The sequence below is a fragment of the Alosa sapidissima genome, chromosome 14 (assembly GCF_018492685.1).
Source record: "Alosa sapidissima isolate fAloSap1 chromosome 14, fAloSap1.pri, whole genome shotgun sequence".
NCBI classification, from domain to species: Eukaryota; Metazoa; Chordata; class Actinopteri; order Clupeiformes; family Clupeidae; genus Alosa; species Alosa sapidissima.
In genome coordinates, this window is record NC_055970.1 from 28657749 (window position 1) to 28676046 (window position 18298).

Genomic DNA, 18298 nt, shown 5'->3' on the forward strand with positions numbered 1-18298 from the left:
ATCACTGCGTGGGGGAGGGTGATGGAGGAGGGGCCCCACGGCCCCCCCCCATGGGGACAGTTCCAAACAAAAAGACAAATCTGGACCCTATTAATAAAACAGGACTCTCACATTTCCTGCATACTCACACTAATCTCAGGCAGCTGTTATCTCGCCGCAGGAAGTGCTGTCCGGGCCCATCGTCGTGCGGGCAGCAGCTCAGCACTATCAGGGACGGGACAGGACGAGCACCCCTCAACCCCCCTTGGGGGAGCGTGAGATAAGATAGACCCATCTGCTGCCGTCTGCTCCAAAACCCATCAGGACACCCACGGACCGGGCTTCTCCGCATTCACTCTCACTCAGCCAGGCAACGTCCGGGATGGACGAACCCACACATCGCTGACCAAGGCCAGGACAGGTTAGAGCAATGGGTACCTCTTTTTACCGATCCCTCCTACTCAGCACCAGAGGCTTCAGTGTGTCTGACTACATCCGCAAGTTCACGGTAAGAGAACTGGGACCACCTGCCTACGCATTCATTCTCACACCACCAACAACCCTGAAGGTAACTTAAAGTAGACATATTATTAATACAGAATGAACCAGGGGCATTTTAAACACTGTTTGTGTGGAATGTCTTCCTTTAAAAAGAGTTAAAAAGAAACATGAAATCATAATGGAAATCAAGACATTTATGACACACATAGCTACTTCGTAATGGTTACACAGCAACAACCTCTGGTCAAATGTAATTTTATCAAGCCTCTTATTTGTTTTCCATTAGAGCAAGAAAAAGGGTTCAGCTTCAGTCCAACATTTGTATTTGATATGGGTGACCATACAGGATACATTTAGCATCTTGTCAAATATCTCGCCGAAGAAATATCATCAAGACATGGTTTTGGAGTTATTCTGAATTTATTGACGTGAGTTGCCTTAGCCTAAATAAATGGCTTCAAATGTGCAAACCAACAGCCACACATTCTCTTTTTTCACAGCAGTGACAAGTAGCTCTTTTGAAACTCAAGTTAGTTTGTTAGTTTTGTACAATTGATAATAAATCTTTTTTATAGAGAAAAGAGGAAACCATACAAACATAGAAGTACATAAAAGTAATTTTAAAAGTAATTTTAAAATCAATAATTTGTTTATTTTATTTCAAATATTCCAAATCAACAGTTGCAAAATCATATAAATTGTGACCTGATCTGACAAAATGGGTCACAAGTCACATATTCTAATTTTGAGATACAGGCCGATTACTTCAAAAAACACTGAAAATATCGATTTTCTTTTTTGGTGTTATATGAAAAAAGAGACATTCAAAATTAATTTCCCTAAGTTTCATAGTCAAGAGAAGAACGTAAAGTTACAAAAATTAAAATTCAAGTGGGCAAATCCTACCTGTACCTGCCTGTAACCTGTAACTTCAAATGTGATTTTCTCAGTTTTTCAATTGGAAAAAGATAGTGGGAGGCCATAATTCAAAATGCGACAACGGTTTGTGATATGACTTTGACCAGGATATCACTTTAAAGCTTACTGTGTCCTCTGTGACTCATTTTGTCAGATCGGGTCACAGTTGTTGGAAAAATCATACATACATATAATATATATATAAACATTTATACATATATATAAACATATATATCTCAAATCATGTGATGAAACAAAGATACAATATATATACTTATATTACATGTGTGTATGTATGGGTGTGTGCCTCTCTCTGTCTCTTGTATATGTGCATATGTGTGCCTCTCTGTCTCTGTGTGTGTGTGTGTGGGTGTTATTGTTTTTCATGATACCCACAGTAACGTGGGACATGTCAGGGTCACATCTGGCACAGAGACCCTGTCGCATTAGAACCTGATATTCTTTAAAGCTTTGAGTCCAGGAGTGGCCTGCTTAGTCACGCGTTCTTGGTAAGAGAGAGGGGGCCAGTCGTAAACTGAGATTGTGGCATAAACAGTGCCCACGCCTGGGGCAAGTCTGAGGTCCGTGAGCAAACAAGGGGTCTTATCACCACACACTCTGATACCTCATTTGTTCTTTGTGATATCCACACAGGCAAAATGTGTTTGGTTAAAGAGAGAAATCTTAGCTGATCTGTGGAACAGTGTTGATCCCATGCCTCAAAGGAAGTTTATCTGGTGTGTTGGCCATGATGGGAGACATCTCTGTTTAATGCCAGGGGTCAGAGAGAGTTGAGTTTAAATGCAATAAACACTTTCCATCTATAGATCTCTAAATCTCTTCAAATGGCTCCAAGTGCAGAGCCTGTCTTGTCTGCCAAAAGAGAGCTGTGCTGCCCCCACGGCTTCAAATACGGACATTTACATGTAGCCATGCTACCTATGGACACAGCTCCATGGCTGAAACAGTGTTGCTGCTGTGGGTCTTGATTGGACACAATACACAGCTGTTTATGTTTTCACTTGTCCAGACAGAGATGACTGTGATGATCTGTTGAAGTAACCCTTCCTCTCCTGCGCAACCCCGACCCCTCTCCCTGCACCACTTGCCCTCGTATCCCCAGCCTCTCTCTGGCCCTGTAAGGAAGGCAAGGGAATGGAAACTATGCGGCCATTTTATGGAGCACTTTTCTGGCTCCCCAGACTGAGGTCAAAGTTGAGTCAAGGGAGAGACACCCAGAAGCTTATCCTGGCTATGTTGTTGTTGAGTTCACGGTTAAGGTCAAACATCCAGCGATTCTTCCACTGTTTGGATATACCCCCTGAATGCTCCGGGTAGACACTTAAAGTCTTAAAATAGCTGGACACTTTGAACAGCTTTGATGGTTTGTGATGCTTCGCAGTCCTATGGAGCAGTGAAACCCATTCTCAGCTGAGTAATAAGGTCTCTGTATTGACAAGAGGGATGAAACAGACATCACCTGACATTAACTCCTGTCATTTACGGTGGATTGGGCCCCATCATGGCACATTAAAAACAGAATGCTGTCCCAGGCTGTGGAAACCTCCGTGTATGAGAAACAGAGTTGCTGCCAAACTGATATCCCTTGGCCTCCAAACACGTTAGCCTGCTAACAATCCCGGCCCGTGTTACTGGGTGGTAAATTGAGTTGCCCATGCAGCTTGGGGGGGGGGGGGGGGGTCTGCTGTGACGCATGCCTCTTCTAGACACTCAACTCATGGAAAAGCCTCACCAGGGTTGCGGGCCAAGCCCCTTGTGGTAGATTTCCACTGGCCCCCACCTTGCATAATATGGTTATATATCAGCCAGATGGTTCCTGGAACGCGACCAGGACTGAAAAACTATAGTCTCACTGGGGAGGGATTTATAAATAAAGTCGCTGGCTTACATGCTGCCCATTGTCAGAAGCCTGCAGGACAAGGGGGATGAGTGTAGTAGAGCAGGGCAATTAGATGCCATGGTCAGCCCTCCAGAGTCTGGACTGGACACAGTCTCCTTAAGGCTGAGATGCCACTGCTTGATATGATGAGGGACAACCAGCCTTGGCGTGTGAATAAAGAATGTAGAAACACATTTTTTTACATGATGTGCACATAAAAATCTATTAAGTTTGAATAGTTTTTTCATGATAGACCCTTAGACTAAAATGACTGAATTATTGCATTATTAACAGAAACGGAATGGAGTGGTAAAACACCTTACATGTGAAAGCTTGCTAAGCATTATGCACATGGAGTGCTTTGGAGGCTTTACATGAAAGTTAAATTGGACGTTTAAACCACTTCTTTTACTGACTGGCACAGTTGGCATGTTCCATGGAAGAAAGCAATCAATAACATCCCAATCATCATGTATCTATGGATAAATACTGTATCACCTTCTGTCCTGAGTTCATATGATATATAGGGGAGGCGTGGGGGGGTTTTCTGGATGGGCGCTAATAAAAACATAATAAACCAATCAGAGGCTGCATTTGGAAATTCCCTCGGGGAGAAAGGGTGACTGAGTAGATTCCCTCCTGCCATTTATCATCATTCCTGTGTCGGCAGGGTGTTTATTTAGGGGAAGAGTTAGCCAATGTCCAGTCACATTCCTGCCAAACTCAGGGGCATCATGGGTCACCTGGAACAGCTGTGTGTGTCCGTCCTAAATATGGAACCCACAAACAGGTGGGTTGTGGGGACGGACGAATAACACAAGGTATGAAGCAACATTTTCAAAATCAAACAGCCTCTGCGGCACACACAACATCTTCCTCTGCTACCGGCAGATAGCTGGCCATTTTTAAAAGGTCATTCCTTGCGTGCCTTCCTGTCAACAGCATCTGCTGGAGCGAATTTAAATGTTTTGGTGACGTCAAGGGAACACTGGAACTTTGGCAGCTCCGGGACCCTGTAGGTCATATAAAAGCCCAGGGACAGGGGGAGAGATGGTGGGAGGGCAGTGGAGAAGAGATAAGATACCCACGCAGAGGTGTTTATTTAAGTGGTGTCATGTCTCTGGCAAGTACTGACAACAGGGTCCGCCACAGCAGCCTGCGTCTGAGAGGGACACAGAACCGCCGCCGGGAGTTTCGAGAGAAGAGCTTGAATCAACTAAAATAGACGAGTGTCGTGCCCTGCCTCGGAAGAGAGGGATTAGCAGACCTCCATTCTTTCTCCTTGGTCACACTCACTCGCCTTGCGTCAGGGGAGAGGACTTTGTGGCGGAACGATGAGCAAACCGGCGACTTTGGCCACTTGCATTGCCAAGATGTACGAGGGAGGCAAGCTGGACAACGGAGGCACGCCGGCGGGGCCGGCCAAGAAGCCCAACAGCAACCTCCTGACCAGCCTGGGTGGCGTGGACGTCAAACTCACTGTGCTGGAGGGCAAGATGGAGCAACTCGCTCGCGGCCAAGCCGAGGTGCTTCGCCGGCTGGACGTGGTGTGCGACGGGATGGGAACCCTGGAGAGGGACCTGGCACAGCTGAAGAAGAGTAGTGGGCAGCCAGCAGCGCCTGCCGAGGGCACACTCTTGGCAGAAGTGCGGGCGCTTTGTGGAGAGACGGTGGCGCTTTTGAAGGGCGTGAAGGAAGAGGGCCGCTGCCAGCGGGTCAAGATGGAGGGCATCGCCAGCTCAGTGTCCGCGGTGGATAAAGTGCTGGCCTATGTGGGCGAGGTTTTCCGCAGCTCCAAGATAGTGGAGTTCATTGTGAAGGGCATTGTGCCTTGGGGGAGGCAGGAGCCACCGGACAGGGCAGTGGTGGAGGTCAGTGGGTTCCACATGAATCACACACTATTACAGCTGTCTATCAGCCGAGGAGTTGACCACTCCTGCCAGTGGTTATTCTCTGTATTATCTGTGTTATCATGTGTGTTATTTTTCTTTCTGGATCTGTGTTTTGTTGATTTGAGATACAGGATGTATTTTGGTATAAGCCTCTGCAATAGCAAGCAGGATGTTATTCAGGAGCCCTTATACAGTAGATCTTATCATAGGATTTCAAGGGAATGCAAACTGTGACTGCAGGTGCAGGTTTGGGTGTCTAATATATGGTGGGTGCCCCATGGCTTTGTTTGTGTAAAGCCACTTAATCTCAGGGGATGGGGTGAACATACAACTGCCTGAGGGTTATTTTTCTAGCAGCTGTAAATCCAGTGTCAGCTAGAGTTGCGCAATCCAAAGTCTCTAAAACCCAAAACAGATAGATGAAAGGTCATTTGCTGGCATTGGGGTCTTGAGATTGAAGGTTCAAACTTAATACTATGTATACATAGTGATAACAAATATAATTATATCACATTGAATAACAAAACGCTAGTTGCAATTATTTTAACCTTTAACTTAACTCCATCAATCTACTTATTATTTAATAGACTATTTAAAACTTTAGCTTGAACATAGTTTTCAACTAGCTCAACTAGTTTCTCTGCCACCATATGTGAAAATGTTGTGTTGGGACATGTCATGTATGCATTCATATTTGAGTACAGCTGCCTGAAAGGTTAGGTCACCATTTTGTAATTTTTCGAGCTCTAGGCAGTTGTAGATGTAAGTGGATCACCCTTCACCTACGCAAGCCCCCTCTGACCTGAACACAGCCCTCTGATGTCCTGCATATTCCTCGCCCTAAAAGCTCCCGTTACAGAAGGCATCTCCCAGTTAGTCTTGGCTTAGATGGGATAAAGCAAGGCAGAGCTGCCGAGGCCTAATCCAGCCCAGTCTGCTGTCAAATGGCGTCACAGTGTTGTTAAGTGAAGACACTTCAGTGCGTCATATTCTGAGTGGCGTAAATGCTGACCAAAAAAAAAAAAAACCATGGCTGCTTGTTCTCAATGAATGGGAATGTGTCTGGGGAATGTCACACCCAGACATTAGCAAGCCAGAGAGTCTGTGCTATTTGACTGGGGAATGCTGGGCCATGTTTGCCTTTCATAATTAGCGTTTGTTGACAGTCTGACCATAAGTTGACATGTAAATGTTTTTAGGGTCATAAACCACCAAATTTAATAAATATGTTATTACTGGGGTGAACACTGTACAAATATATCTAGCTAAGTGTTATAATCTTATATTGGCATAAAACATCTAGTTGGTATTGTTTTTAGTATAAAGATACTTATTTTAAGTCAAATAATTTTATGAGAAAGCTCAAAGTAAGTCAAATTCTTCTTAAATTAAGACATAAAACAAGTAAAATCATCTGTCTATGGGGTAAGTAAATTTTTTTTATAAACATCTTACACTAAAAACAATACCAACTAGATATTTTTTTATCTTAATATAAGATTATAAACACTTGGTTAGATATCAGTTTTTGCAGTGAAGCTGTAGTGTATATTTCACTAAATAATCATCAATGTGTCACAAATTGTCATTTGTAAGGTTAAATAGAAACTGACAGCTAACAAAAAGAACCTCTTAGTCAAAATATCAGAAAGGTTTTTGAAGAAACCTTGGGTCTTATCCCTTTTTTCCCTCTGTCTTAACATTTACCTCTGAGATTCTCATGCTATATAGTAACAATTGACATAGCAAAGTTTTGGCTTTGTAAATGTTTGTGAATACCCTGGTCTTGAACTCATAATGTGATTAAGGTTATATTCTTCCACCCATCAGAAAAATAAATCTGAAGATGGCAGTGCAAAGCATAAACCTGAGGTGTGTGATCAAGGAACCCAGGTCGAGGAGGAAGATTCAGTTCCTGGTAAGAGTTGACCTTTGGCTTTTCCACTGGTTTACATTTATATCTTTTTAGAAATTTTAATGTGAATGTAAGTACATCAGGCATGGTGCTGCAGATTTCTTTAGGGCATACGATACAATGTGGGCATGTATTGCCTGAGCTATTTTATGGAGAAAAAAAAACACACTTGCTGGCATGTGTTATACCCTGTGTCTGTACGGTTGGTTGCAACGTCTGTACAGTTTGTGTCTGTGGGATCCTCAGTTTGGTGGTTTGTCCTCACACAGATCAACTCCAGCAGAGTGAGAAGAGTCCAGCACAGTCTCCCGAGTCAGAGGTTGCATCCGCAGAGGTCAAAGGTCAGAATGCAGAGAGTGAGGGGGTTACGCCACCTCCTAGTGAAGCAGAGGACTCCAGCAAGGGCCAGCGTCGGCAGAAGGAGGTGACGCTGAAGAGCAGAGAGCCCACTAGGGTCCAGACCTTTGCTCCGGAGGTGCAGGAGGAAGTAGCCACTGCAGAGGTTCCTAAGGATGCTGCCTTTGAGTTGATTAAGAAGGAGAAGGTAGACACAGCATTAACTACTGTGGCTCCCCAAGAGTTGTCAGCTCCAGAGGAAGAAAGGTACACCCATACAAAGGCTCAAACATGACATTCAACCATTTACCAACCATTGTTTCAGAAACTCAATAGGAAGCAGACTAGTATTACACAGGCTGCAATAATCATATTGCTTAATGCATATAGCGTATAGCGTATAGCACTGCAGTGTGAGGACAGTGTAATGCAGATAATAATCTAACCTCAGAAACAGACCGTCACTGTCAGCACTCACGCTGCTGACACAGTAGTTGCATGATGACTGGCCCTAATGGCCTTGATCATGCACGGCATTTTAGAGTGCAGACTGTAGTGTGTAACAAAGCATATAAAAGCTGTCTGGATAAATGAATGATTCAGTGCAGCATGTTGTCATAGAACCCTCAAAATCTGCCGCTGAGCTGTCGGTAGCCTAGGATGAGGGACAGGAAGAACAGAATGAAGGGCCTATGAGTCACACAGCAAACATGTCCTCACCCACGTACTTTAATTGAATTATAAATGCAAAAATGTCCTTGAGTTTCATTATTCCCATATCAACAGGGTTTGCTTTCATGTACTAAACTGAAGGATTTTAAGCAGCTGGTGGTTTTCACTGTGTGTTGGGGGCATATAAAAGTGGCAATACAGTGTATATTACAACTCTATTGTTACCACCAGAGCGGAACATACTTATTTTTCAAGAAATCTACCTGGAAATGGGTTTCATATGCAACTCACATTTATGCTACTTATGAAATTGGAGAGTTGTCAGCCATGTTCATACAGCCATATGTTTTACTTTGTCCAGGGCCAAAGAGCAAACAGAAATTGCAGTGGATCGCAATGACATTATAGCAACAGTTGTTCCTCCACAACCAAGCCACGAGGAGAAACTGCAAAAGTTTGATGAGGTTGAATTAACAACTCAGTCAAAGCAGCAGGAAGCTACTTCCCAAGAGAAGCCAAAGCCCCTGCCAGAAGACAGTAGAGCCAAGACGGATAAACCAAGCACCAAGGTAAAGGAGGCAGGGTCCACACCAACTGTTCCCAAATCAGATTTAGCCCAGGTGCAAACAGAAACTGCAGACACGGTCCAAGACAAGCCCACGTCGGCTACAGTGTCAGAAACTGTTGAAGACAGCACAAAAGCTACTCCTCCGCCAACGCCTGGGACTCGGAAAAACTCACTTTTCAAAGGTCTGGGCAAGGATTCAGAATCACAGCTAGTGGTTATAGGTGAGCGAATCCTACCAGCACCTCCTGCTGATCGTTCTACTGTATAATTCAGCCTCAGCCAAGTGCTACTCAGCCTATAATGTGTTTGGAATCAAGCCCCATGTGATTACTTCTACCAACTTAATTTTGGGTTACTGATTATTTTAAACTGTCAAAAAGTTTCCATTTGTGATGTGGTGGTGGTGGGTAGGTGTGTAATGTCTATATGATAATTCGTCAGAGTACACTTTGATTTTGATTTCATCTTCATAACTGATGCTACAATCCTTTTCTGCATTCATATTGTATTATCGTTATCATTATGGTGGTAAACACATGTTCAGCTGACCCTCATCTGATGTCTTTGACTGTGCTGTTCCATCTCACATCTTACTGCTGTGGTTTGTCTAGATGACTGTCCTCCTCAGCCTGCTCCCTTTGAGCATCGTATTGTAAGTGCCAAGCAAGTACCCATGGGCTCCTACTACAGCGTCAAACCCAATGAGATCCTGGGTGGGTAAGTCCACATCAACTTCCTTTTCACTTGGGACATTGAGGTCTCCACATAGACATAGACATAGAAGTGAGCTGAATTCCTTGATTTGAATAATACATGAAATGCAAATGTTAGACAGACAGGCATGCTACAGAGTGTGCAGTGACAAGAGCACATGCTGGGAAGTGGGAACTTAGTTTACAGGCATGTGTACGGGCCTGGGCACATCCTGTCTTAAACCTTACTATTTGTGTGGGATCTGGGAAAACCCATCACAGTATGTTGCTATGGGATGGTATCAGAATCCTAGGCTGGTGACATTTCACGAGTGGAGCTAGGCGGAGCTACGCGGAACGAAGTTCATCTGGCGAGAGTCAGGTTATTGAATAGGAGCAGTAATCAAGGATTTTTTTTGTGGGTGGGTTTTCCTAGATCCCATCACAATTTTGTCCAGTCATGAAGTGTCTGGGATTCCCCTTCCATTGTGAAACAGTTGAAAGATGTGGTTTATGACCATTATGATTAGTCAGTTTTTAGTCAGTGTCTTTCCTGTGAATGAGCACATATGCACTTACTCAGAAGTGTCCAGTTAACCTTGTTGTACAACAATCATCTTGTAATTGAAATTGAAATCACAGTGTTGGTTTGATGTTAGTGTTGGCCCTGTGTTAGCCCTGGCTGCACAGTTGAGTATGGAAAGGCAGATTGCTGTGAAGTGAAACAGGGTGTTCCAGCCCTCCTGCTCCATACTGCTCACGCAGGACTCTTCACCTCCGATAAGGGTCACCACCACCGAGTTATTTTTAACTCAGCCCTATCAATACACTGTCAGCTTGGCATTTACCCAATTATGTCCGCTGTCAATGGCAATGCAGATAAAGGCAGACGGCTGGGCTAACTCGCTGTGCAGTTTGCAGATAATCGGGAGCAGGCTGGCACGAATGTGCAGAGGTGTGTGATAGCGTGAGATGGCCGGAGAGCGGTGAAGAGATACCACGTAGCCGCACCGAGGCCAACAACTGGCAGCACAGAGAGGCCTAATCCTCCCCTCCCAGAGCCACTAATATGTAGCAGGGCTTGTTTTCGACTTGGCATGGGCCGCGGTTATTTTTGGGAGATGGTGAGCGGCTCCATTTGCATAGGCCGCTCTCTGTGAAGCAGTGGCAGCCATCTCAACATATTCAACACTGTGGCTGTGCACTGTGATGGGCTATAACGACCTCGAGCTGTCCCCACGGATGTAATCAGAGACGGGAGCCAGGGATTCTGTACAGGGCTCACCTGCAGGGAATATGCTGAAATGTTTTTTTTTTTTTTTTCATTTATGTATAGCATTACATGTATGGGCGTTTGTGCACTTACACAGTGTGTACAGTGTGCATAGTCTATGTGTGTTTGTGACTTTCTGTTTATGTGTGAGTGTACAATTTCCATTAAGCAATCTGTATAAACAAGTGCGTACAGTGTTCTGTATTTGAGTGTTTTTGCATGTCTCCCCAGCGGTCGCTTTGGCCAGGTGCACAGGTGTGCAGAACTGTCATCAGGACTGACCCTCGCAGCCAAGATCATCAAAGTGAGGGGGATGAAGGAGAGGGTGGGTATCAAACAGCAAAGACCTCCCGTGTGTCCTTGGTATCTCCTCTACACCCAGCCTTACCCAGCATACCAATCTCCAGTCCCCAGCAGCCCCCCCCCCACCCCCTCCCCCGCCCCCAACAACAACCCGCAGCCCCGATCCCACCTTTCACTCTGTTCCTGTTAAGTTGATTTATGGGAACATTTCTCCGACAACAGCCGCTAGTGCTGCACACTTAGTGGTATGCACGTACACACACACGTGCGCGTGCGCGCACACACACACACACACACACACACACACACACACACACACACACACACACACACACACACACACACACACACACAACAAATTAATGTATGTGTACATATATGAGCAAATAAATACACACCAACACAATCCTCTTGATAGACACACATAGTTGGTTACACACCACTACAAACACTAACATGGCTGACTGGCACAGGAGCACCCTTTTCAAAGCTTCAAACGCCATCATCACTTTCTCTATTTCATCCACATCCTTGGCCTTCAACAACTGACTCTAATTACATCTGCTAAAGACAAGAATCCACTCATAAGCACATAGTTGATGAGCTTAACCAGCCGGTGACCCTAAACCCAAGACAGTAAAGCATGTCATAAAATCAGAGGCGAGGGCAAAGCTGTCCAGTTGAAGTATGTTCAACTCTCATCAACTCGGATGGAAACCAGAACACTACCACATGATGGACAAATGATCTTTTCTCGTGCACCGATGACAAGCAAGCTTTCTGCTTGTCTGCTTGTTGCTTAGGTTGGTCACCATGGTTTTCACAGATATTAAATACAGAACAGAAGTCTTTAGATGCCATAGAATGAATCAGGTTCTTTTGACCTACATCTCTTCTGTAGGTCTCAATTTTCTCTCTCTCTCTCTTTCATTTTTTTATATCTCATGCTAGTTTGCGACTAACAGTTTGAGTTTGAGATTTTATGCTCTTTTTCATGCCACAGCAACAGCTCCCACAGCATGGCTTCTCCACTCCCTCCCATCCCTTCTGTCTCTCTGTTTTCTGTTCACACACACACACACACACACACACACACACACACACACACACACACACACACACACAGCTCTCATCTCTCTCTTTTTCATATAATTGCAAAGGAACAACATGATCAACATTTTAGACTCTAAAATATAACGACTGATGGTAACCTGTGTAGGAAATAAATCTTCATTGTCATGGACAGCGACCTGGAAAAGCAGTGCTTAGATGCTTAGAACAGTATTCTGTTATATTGATTGTGTTGTCCATCTTTCACATACAGTACCTATTGCCTCTCCATTTGCCTCCTGTCTGTCTGTCTATCTGTCTGTCTGTGTTGCAGGATGAGGTGAAGAATGAGATCGGAGTCATGAATCAGTTGAACCATGTGAATCTAATTCAGCTGTATGATGCCTTTGAGTCACGATCAAACCTCACTCTCATAATGGAATAGTAAGCTGTTATTTGACTATTTATGTGGATGATTGCATATGCCATTGGCCTAAATAGCCTACAGGTTTCCCTTCTAAAATCACTGGTATTGTCTAAAATATACTGTATATGTAAAAGAGGATGTCTCCTCATGTTTTAGTTCTTACGCTGCTTGAAACCTCTGATGTGTGAAAAATATTATACCCTTGGGACAGTAAAGAACCTAACTAACTAAGTATACTGTATACTTTCTCAGTACCTAAATATTGACTTATGTGCTAAACATTGTATACATACAAAAATAGGTATATACCATAACTGATACACAAATGTGATCCAGTGTTCCAAGCTGAAAGCAAAAACAGGGCAGTAATATAAGTCTCAGTGAACATATTTCTGCTACTGTACTGTCTCTCAGGCTACATGTTTTCTTAATCTGCATCACTCATAATGTTTAACCATGATGCAACAGTACAGAACTGCAATATATATATATATATAATGTATTGAATGATTCACAGGTTATGAGTTTTATACTATATGTTAGCAAGTTAGCAAGTCATAGCAAGTCATGCGGTTGAGCCATTCATTGCGTCAACAGTGTTAACAAACATTTGAGAAATATTTCAGAGAAGGAGAGCAAAGAAATATTGCAGAGATTTTGAAAGAAGGGTGAGGTGTGAAGGCTTGCCTCAACTCACTGCACATGATTCTGATGTGCAAGAGATGAAAGAGACAGGAAGTTGGCCACTCTATTACTCCATTTGAGTTCAACATGCCACATCTGCTTGCATTCAGCTAACTTGCAAAATGTGTATTTTAACACGCAATATACATGTGTGTGTGTGTGTGTGTGTGTGTGTGTGTGTGTGTGTGTGTGTATGTGTGTGTGTGTGTGTGTGTGTGTGTGTGTGTTTGTGTGTGTGTGTGTGTGTTTGTGTGTGTGTGTGTGTGTGTGTGTGTGTGTGTGTGTGTGTGTTTGTGGTTGTACCACCAGTGTGGATGGAGGCGAGCTGTTCAACCGCATTGTTGATGACAACTACCTGTTGACAGAGCTGGATGCAATTGTTTTCACCAGGCAGATTTGTGAAGGAGTACAGTACCTTCATCAACAGTACATTCTCCATTTAGACCTTAAGGTAAACCACTAACCATTGTGTACATTTATTGCATTGCAAGCTCACAAAAATGCCAGTACTTAAAAGGCTAAAAGGCTATGCTTCTGTGAAACCTGATATAATCTGTCTGAAATAATGAGGGTCGTGTTTTCACACAGAATGTGCACATTTGTGTTTCAGCCAGAAAATATTCTCTGTGTGAGCAACACAGGAAACCAGATCAAGATCATTGACTTTGGCCTGGCCAGGAAGTAAGTCAACGCAACATGTGATGTTTGTTTTCTTAACCTGTTTGTATTGTCACAATTCATTAGATTGCATTGATTTCCTAGAACATCTATTCATTTTGTTCTACTGTATGAGTCACCAATTACTGCTCTCATTCTTCTCTTCCTACTCCTGTAGCCATGGTTACTGTCATAGCTCCTCAGGTAGGGGGCAGTGGAGGACATGAATGATAGTTTTCATTTTAAGCTCTGCTGATTTAGACAGTGGCATTATTGTAAAATAGTGTAGGTCAGGGATGTAGTGGAGGCTAAACGCAAGTAAACACAGTTTATCCACCTCTGAAATTTCAGAAATTATTAGACTTTATCCACCTGTCAAAAGAGTTTATTCACTAATTGCAACTTTTAACATTCAAAAATTACACTGTATTATCCACATTCACAATATGTACACTCATCAACACTCGATGAAACCACTGGTATGGTTATAAACATTGGACAATAACCTCCATCATCATCAAACATGTTATGAATGCTTTTTTAAAAAAAATCTGATACCGCATGGTGCATTCCACCTCACCGTGAACACAGAATTTATAGTTTACCCACCTCTTATTTTACCACTACATAACTGGTGTAGGTGGCAAAAAGATTCTATATAATTGACATGTATGCAATCTTGTCTATTTCCTTCACCAGATATAGGCCCCGGGAGAAACTGAAGGTCAACTTTGGCACCCCTGAGTTCTTGGCACCCGAAGTGGTCAACTACGACTTTGTCTCCTTCCCCACAGACATGTGGAGTGTTGGAGTCATCACTTACATGCTGTGAGTGGGTAACCATGGCAATATTATTCATGCCAAATGAAAATGCATGCTGTGTGAGTTGCTAGTCTTCAATGTGACAAAATGTGACAGATCTTAGCATTTGCATACAGTAGAACTGACAGCATTTGGTTTCATCCACCTCCCCTCACAACTGTCAGAAGAGTTTGAACAAGGCAGATGCACTTTAATGTGTGTGCACTTCCTTGCTGGACATCGATGAACACTAATAGTCCAGTGACTCAGTGGAGAAGCTCAGTGGTGAACAAATAGGCAGGCAATAAAAGCTGTATGTCAGCCAGGCCAGATTGCTTAGCACAGACTGCTCTGCAATTTAATCACCAAAGGGCAGCATTCTCACTCAAATGGCGCATTGTAATCAGGCTTTTAGTTCCACTAATTTGGTCTTTTTGTCCAGAAAGAAACTATTATTGGTTCTCTGGCCAGTTTGTCCTTTTCACCACTCACTCCCCCTCCACTCCTCTGTCTAGGCTATTTATCCCTCTCTCTCCCTCTCCCTCCCTCCCTCCCTCGTGGTAGTCAGAATCTCAGGGGAGCCACAGTGATTTAATTAATGCTAATAACCTCACAGCTGTTGAAGGAGCTTTGGGAGGGCTCGCCCATACCCAGAATGTGTGTCTGGCCCACTTCATGCTGCTGGCTGCCCCAAAACCTAACACAACCCCTGGGCTCCAGTGTGCTGATTCAATTATTCTCCCCTATTTAAAGCCACTATAATCATGTGCATGTGTGCAGGGGTGTGTTTATGGATTGCGTTTCAATTTCACAAGTATGTGGCACAACCACCAGCGGCTACATGTAAAGGCTATTGGTAGTGGGACTATGCACAATATCCTGTCACATTGGAGCAGTTTTTGAGGAAGTTTCTCTACTTCTGTTCTCTGTTGGTTTTATGCATAATGTTGTGTTGCAGCTTGAGCGGCCTTTCTCCGTTCATGGGAGACAACGACACAGAGACCATGAACAACATCCTGCATGCAAACTGGGACTTTGATGCCGAGGCATTTGAGAACGTGTCAGAAGAGGCAAAGGATTTCGTCTCCAAGCTGCTCATTCCTGCCAAATGGTACACCACTCTTGCCTAACTGTCCCCCACAGCTAAACACCACCCATACGCTCCATGTCACTCCACTTGCTTTCAAAACAAACTTGTCCTCTCGTTAATCTGTTTAACTTCGTAGCCTTATTGTGTCGCCCCTATTAAACACATAACCAATTCCTCTTCCCCTCCCATGCTTTCACCTTTGGTTTTACTTGGCATATGAAATATGCTCCTCTAATGCAGTTATTATGGGGAAAGGGCTTTGATCATATCAGTGCCTGCTTATGCAGATGCCTCCAGCCCTTGCTGTAGCACTCTGTTGGCAGGAGATAATAGCAGGCCAGCATGACAGGTGACTGAGGGGGTCACGTGATGCGAACTATAAGGCCTGCTTTTACCTCTTTACAAAAACACTTAGAGACGGAGACAATGTTAACGATCATCTAATCTAAGGGCAAACAGAGGCACCAACATGGGGGATGACTAATCATAGGAAGAAGGCTGGCCGTTCCCACTGACATAACAGACTTTTAGGATGCATCTGGACACTCTGTATTTAGCTGATGATAAGGCATGGAATAGCACAGGTGCCAGAAATAGATGCTATTGTGGGCCTACAACTTGCCCGTGGCAAGGCAGCACAATTATAACATTCCTGGCAGGCTGCTGCCAAAGTGGTTGCTCAGGTTTGAAAGCACTGTTTTATTTTAATGACCCGTTTACTATTTCTTTCTCTGGATCCTTTATGATCCATTTGGTGCAATGCATCAGCCTCAAAATAGACTAGCCAGCCTACTGTGCCTGCTGTGTGGATCATTTAAAACCTACTGCAGTAATACATTAGCGTACACACATACATTAACAACCCCCCCCCTTCACACACACATTCACACACTATCACTTACTTAGAAATAACTGCTACAATGTAAGTGCAATACTTACATAAGCACTTACATAATACTGTTGTCTATTGCTGCAAGAGGAGACGAAACCCAAGATTTTTACACACTACTGAGATGTAACAATAAATTAATCTTGACTTTTGAATCTGGTTATACATTGACTTGAATTGTTGTCCAAGCTATATTGTCTGAAGGATGTGCACAACTCTGAGATGGATGGATGGATGGATGGATGGATAGATAGATAGATAGATTGATCGATCCCCAAGGGGATATGACTGCTGGCACACAAGCCTGTCTGTTGAATCATTTTCTTGCTGTGGTTGTTCCCTTTGCCAGTGGTCGCCTCAGTGCCTCAGGTTGCATGAAGCACCCCTGGCTGAATAACCTGGAGGAGAAGGCCAAGAAGCAATGTGTCCGCCTCAAGTCTCAGCTCCATCTGCAGCGATACCTGGCTGCTCATCGGCAATGGAAGGTGAGGGGCCAATTATGTAGGGATAAAATTGCTCTGTGTGATAAGGTCTACAGTTACTCATAAATGTCCCTCTAGGTACAATCCCATTGTACCCTCTTCAGTACCTGTACCAGAAAATAAACCAGCTGTTGCTCATTAGCTTTATCAGACATGGCTTCATTTGGATGAAAGGTGACTTTATTAATGCAATTATTTTTCCTCATTGCACAGAAACACTTCTATGTGGTTGCAGCTGCCAACCGACTCAAGAAGTTTTACCAGGACCGAACGACAAACCCGGCATAGCATCGGCCCTGCCACGTGTGTCCCTGAGATGAGATGTCACCGAGGAAACGGGACCACACAGCCTCAGCAGGTCTGCCTGGAGGAGGGCCGACGACTGTTTGCTTTTCTGTGTGAAATCTGGACAGACCAGGCAGACCGCCCAGCACCGAGGCCGCGGCGTGCAGCAAGCACGAGAGGATACTGACTGTAATGTGTAATTAATATTTCTATCACTTTTTTTACTGTACAGTTCACTGATTTGCAGGGTGGTAACACTGTGCCTGGGGGGTCAGATGATTTGAATATAAGGTGCATTACGTGTTCATTTTATAGTGCTACTTTAGTCCTCATATGACTCAACCATGTGGTCAGCTGAGTGGGTGGGCATGAGAGAAGAACTCTCTGTTCGTCCACTCATGTACCATGTTTGGAATGCTGTGCAATGTTTACCTCACGTATCTGTCTTTCCACACCACTGTTGATGTATGGTGGGCGGCACGATACAGTTTGCTGGTGGCAGTTTGTGGGTGAACAATTTCTCCTTCTGTGAAGGTTTCCTACTTTTCTAGGCTATGGGTAATTACAAGGGACTTGCAGATTTGTCCCTTAACGGCATTCATGCATTATAATACAAAAAGGCCTTTTGAGTTCTTTCACCTTCAGATAGAGAAGGCTATTTATATCAAACTAAGTTATTCAGGAATTCTATGCACACATTGTAAATGCATTAAATATTTGAAACAATTTGGTTAAAACATGCACACCTTTTTCTGTAGGTTGTGTACAAAAGTGAATTGGTATATATCTGTATTATTTTGAAAAGATATTCTCACAAACTTGAATGTGTTCTGCAGAGGTTTTCTTTTCCTTTGTAACTTTTACTAGAAATGTTATTACAGCAGGTGCAACTGAAGTTTGTCCCTTTTTAGAGGCCAATTAAACATTACATGAAAGAACATCTGGGAAAATCTCTCATCTCTAAGTCTGTTTTATTTAGCCATG

General features: G+C 43.7%; 1 protein-coding gene across 2 annotated transcripts; it reads left to right on the forward strand.

The window, feature by feature from the left end:
• Positions 1–182: 182 nt before the first annotated feature.
• Positions 183–18266, forward strand: mylk3 (myosin light chain kinase 3). Of its 2 annotated transcripts, none has more exons than XM_042060980.1 (13): positions 183–487; positions 7021–7108; positions 7375–7708; positions 8475–8902; positions 9293–9398; positions 10878–10971; positions 12334–12443; positions 13420–13561; positions 13721–13791; positions 14467–14595; positions 15527–15679; positions 16897–17032; positions 17243–18266. In XM_042060980.1, the coding sequence occupies exons 1-13, from the start codon at positions 410–412 to the stop codon at positions 17315–17317; spliced, it is 1944 nt and encodes a 647-aa protein (XP_041916914.1). In that variant the 5' UTR covers positions 183–409; the 3' UTR covers positions 17318–18266. The 2 variants fall into 2 exon arrangements, with proteins under 2 accessions (XP_041916914.1, XP_041916913.1); XM_042060979.1 differs by lacking the exon at positions 183–487 and adding an exon at positions 4332–5169.
• Positions 18267–18298: the final 32 nt, after the last annotated feature.

Excerpts from the sequence above, each read along its gene's own strand:
- mylk3 (XM_042060979.1), top strand. The coding sequence starts at position 4,633 with ATGAGCAAACCGGCGACTTTGGCCACTTGCATTGCCAAGATGTACGAG. Across the intron at positions 9,399-10,877 it reads CCCAATGAGATCCTGGGTGG|CGGTCGCTTTGGCCAGGTGC; the intron begins GTAAGTCCACAT and ends ATGTCTCCCCAG. Across the intron at positions 12,444-13,419 it reads CTCACTCTCATAATGGAATA|TGTGGATGGAGGCGAGCTGT; the intron begins GTAAGCTGTTAT and ends TTGTACCACCAG.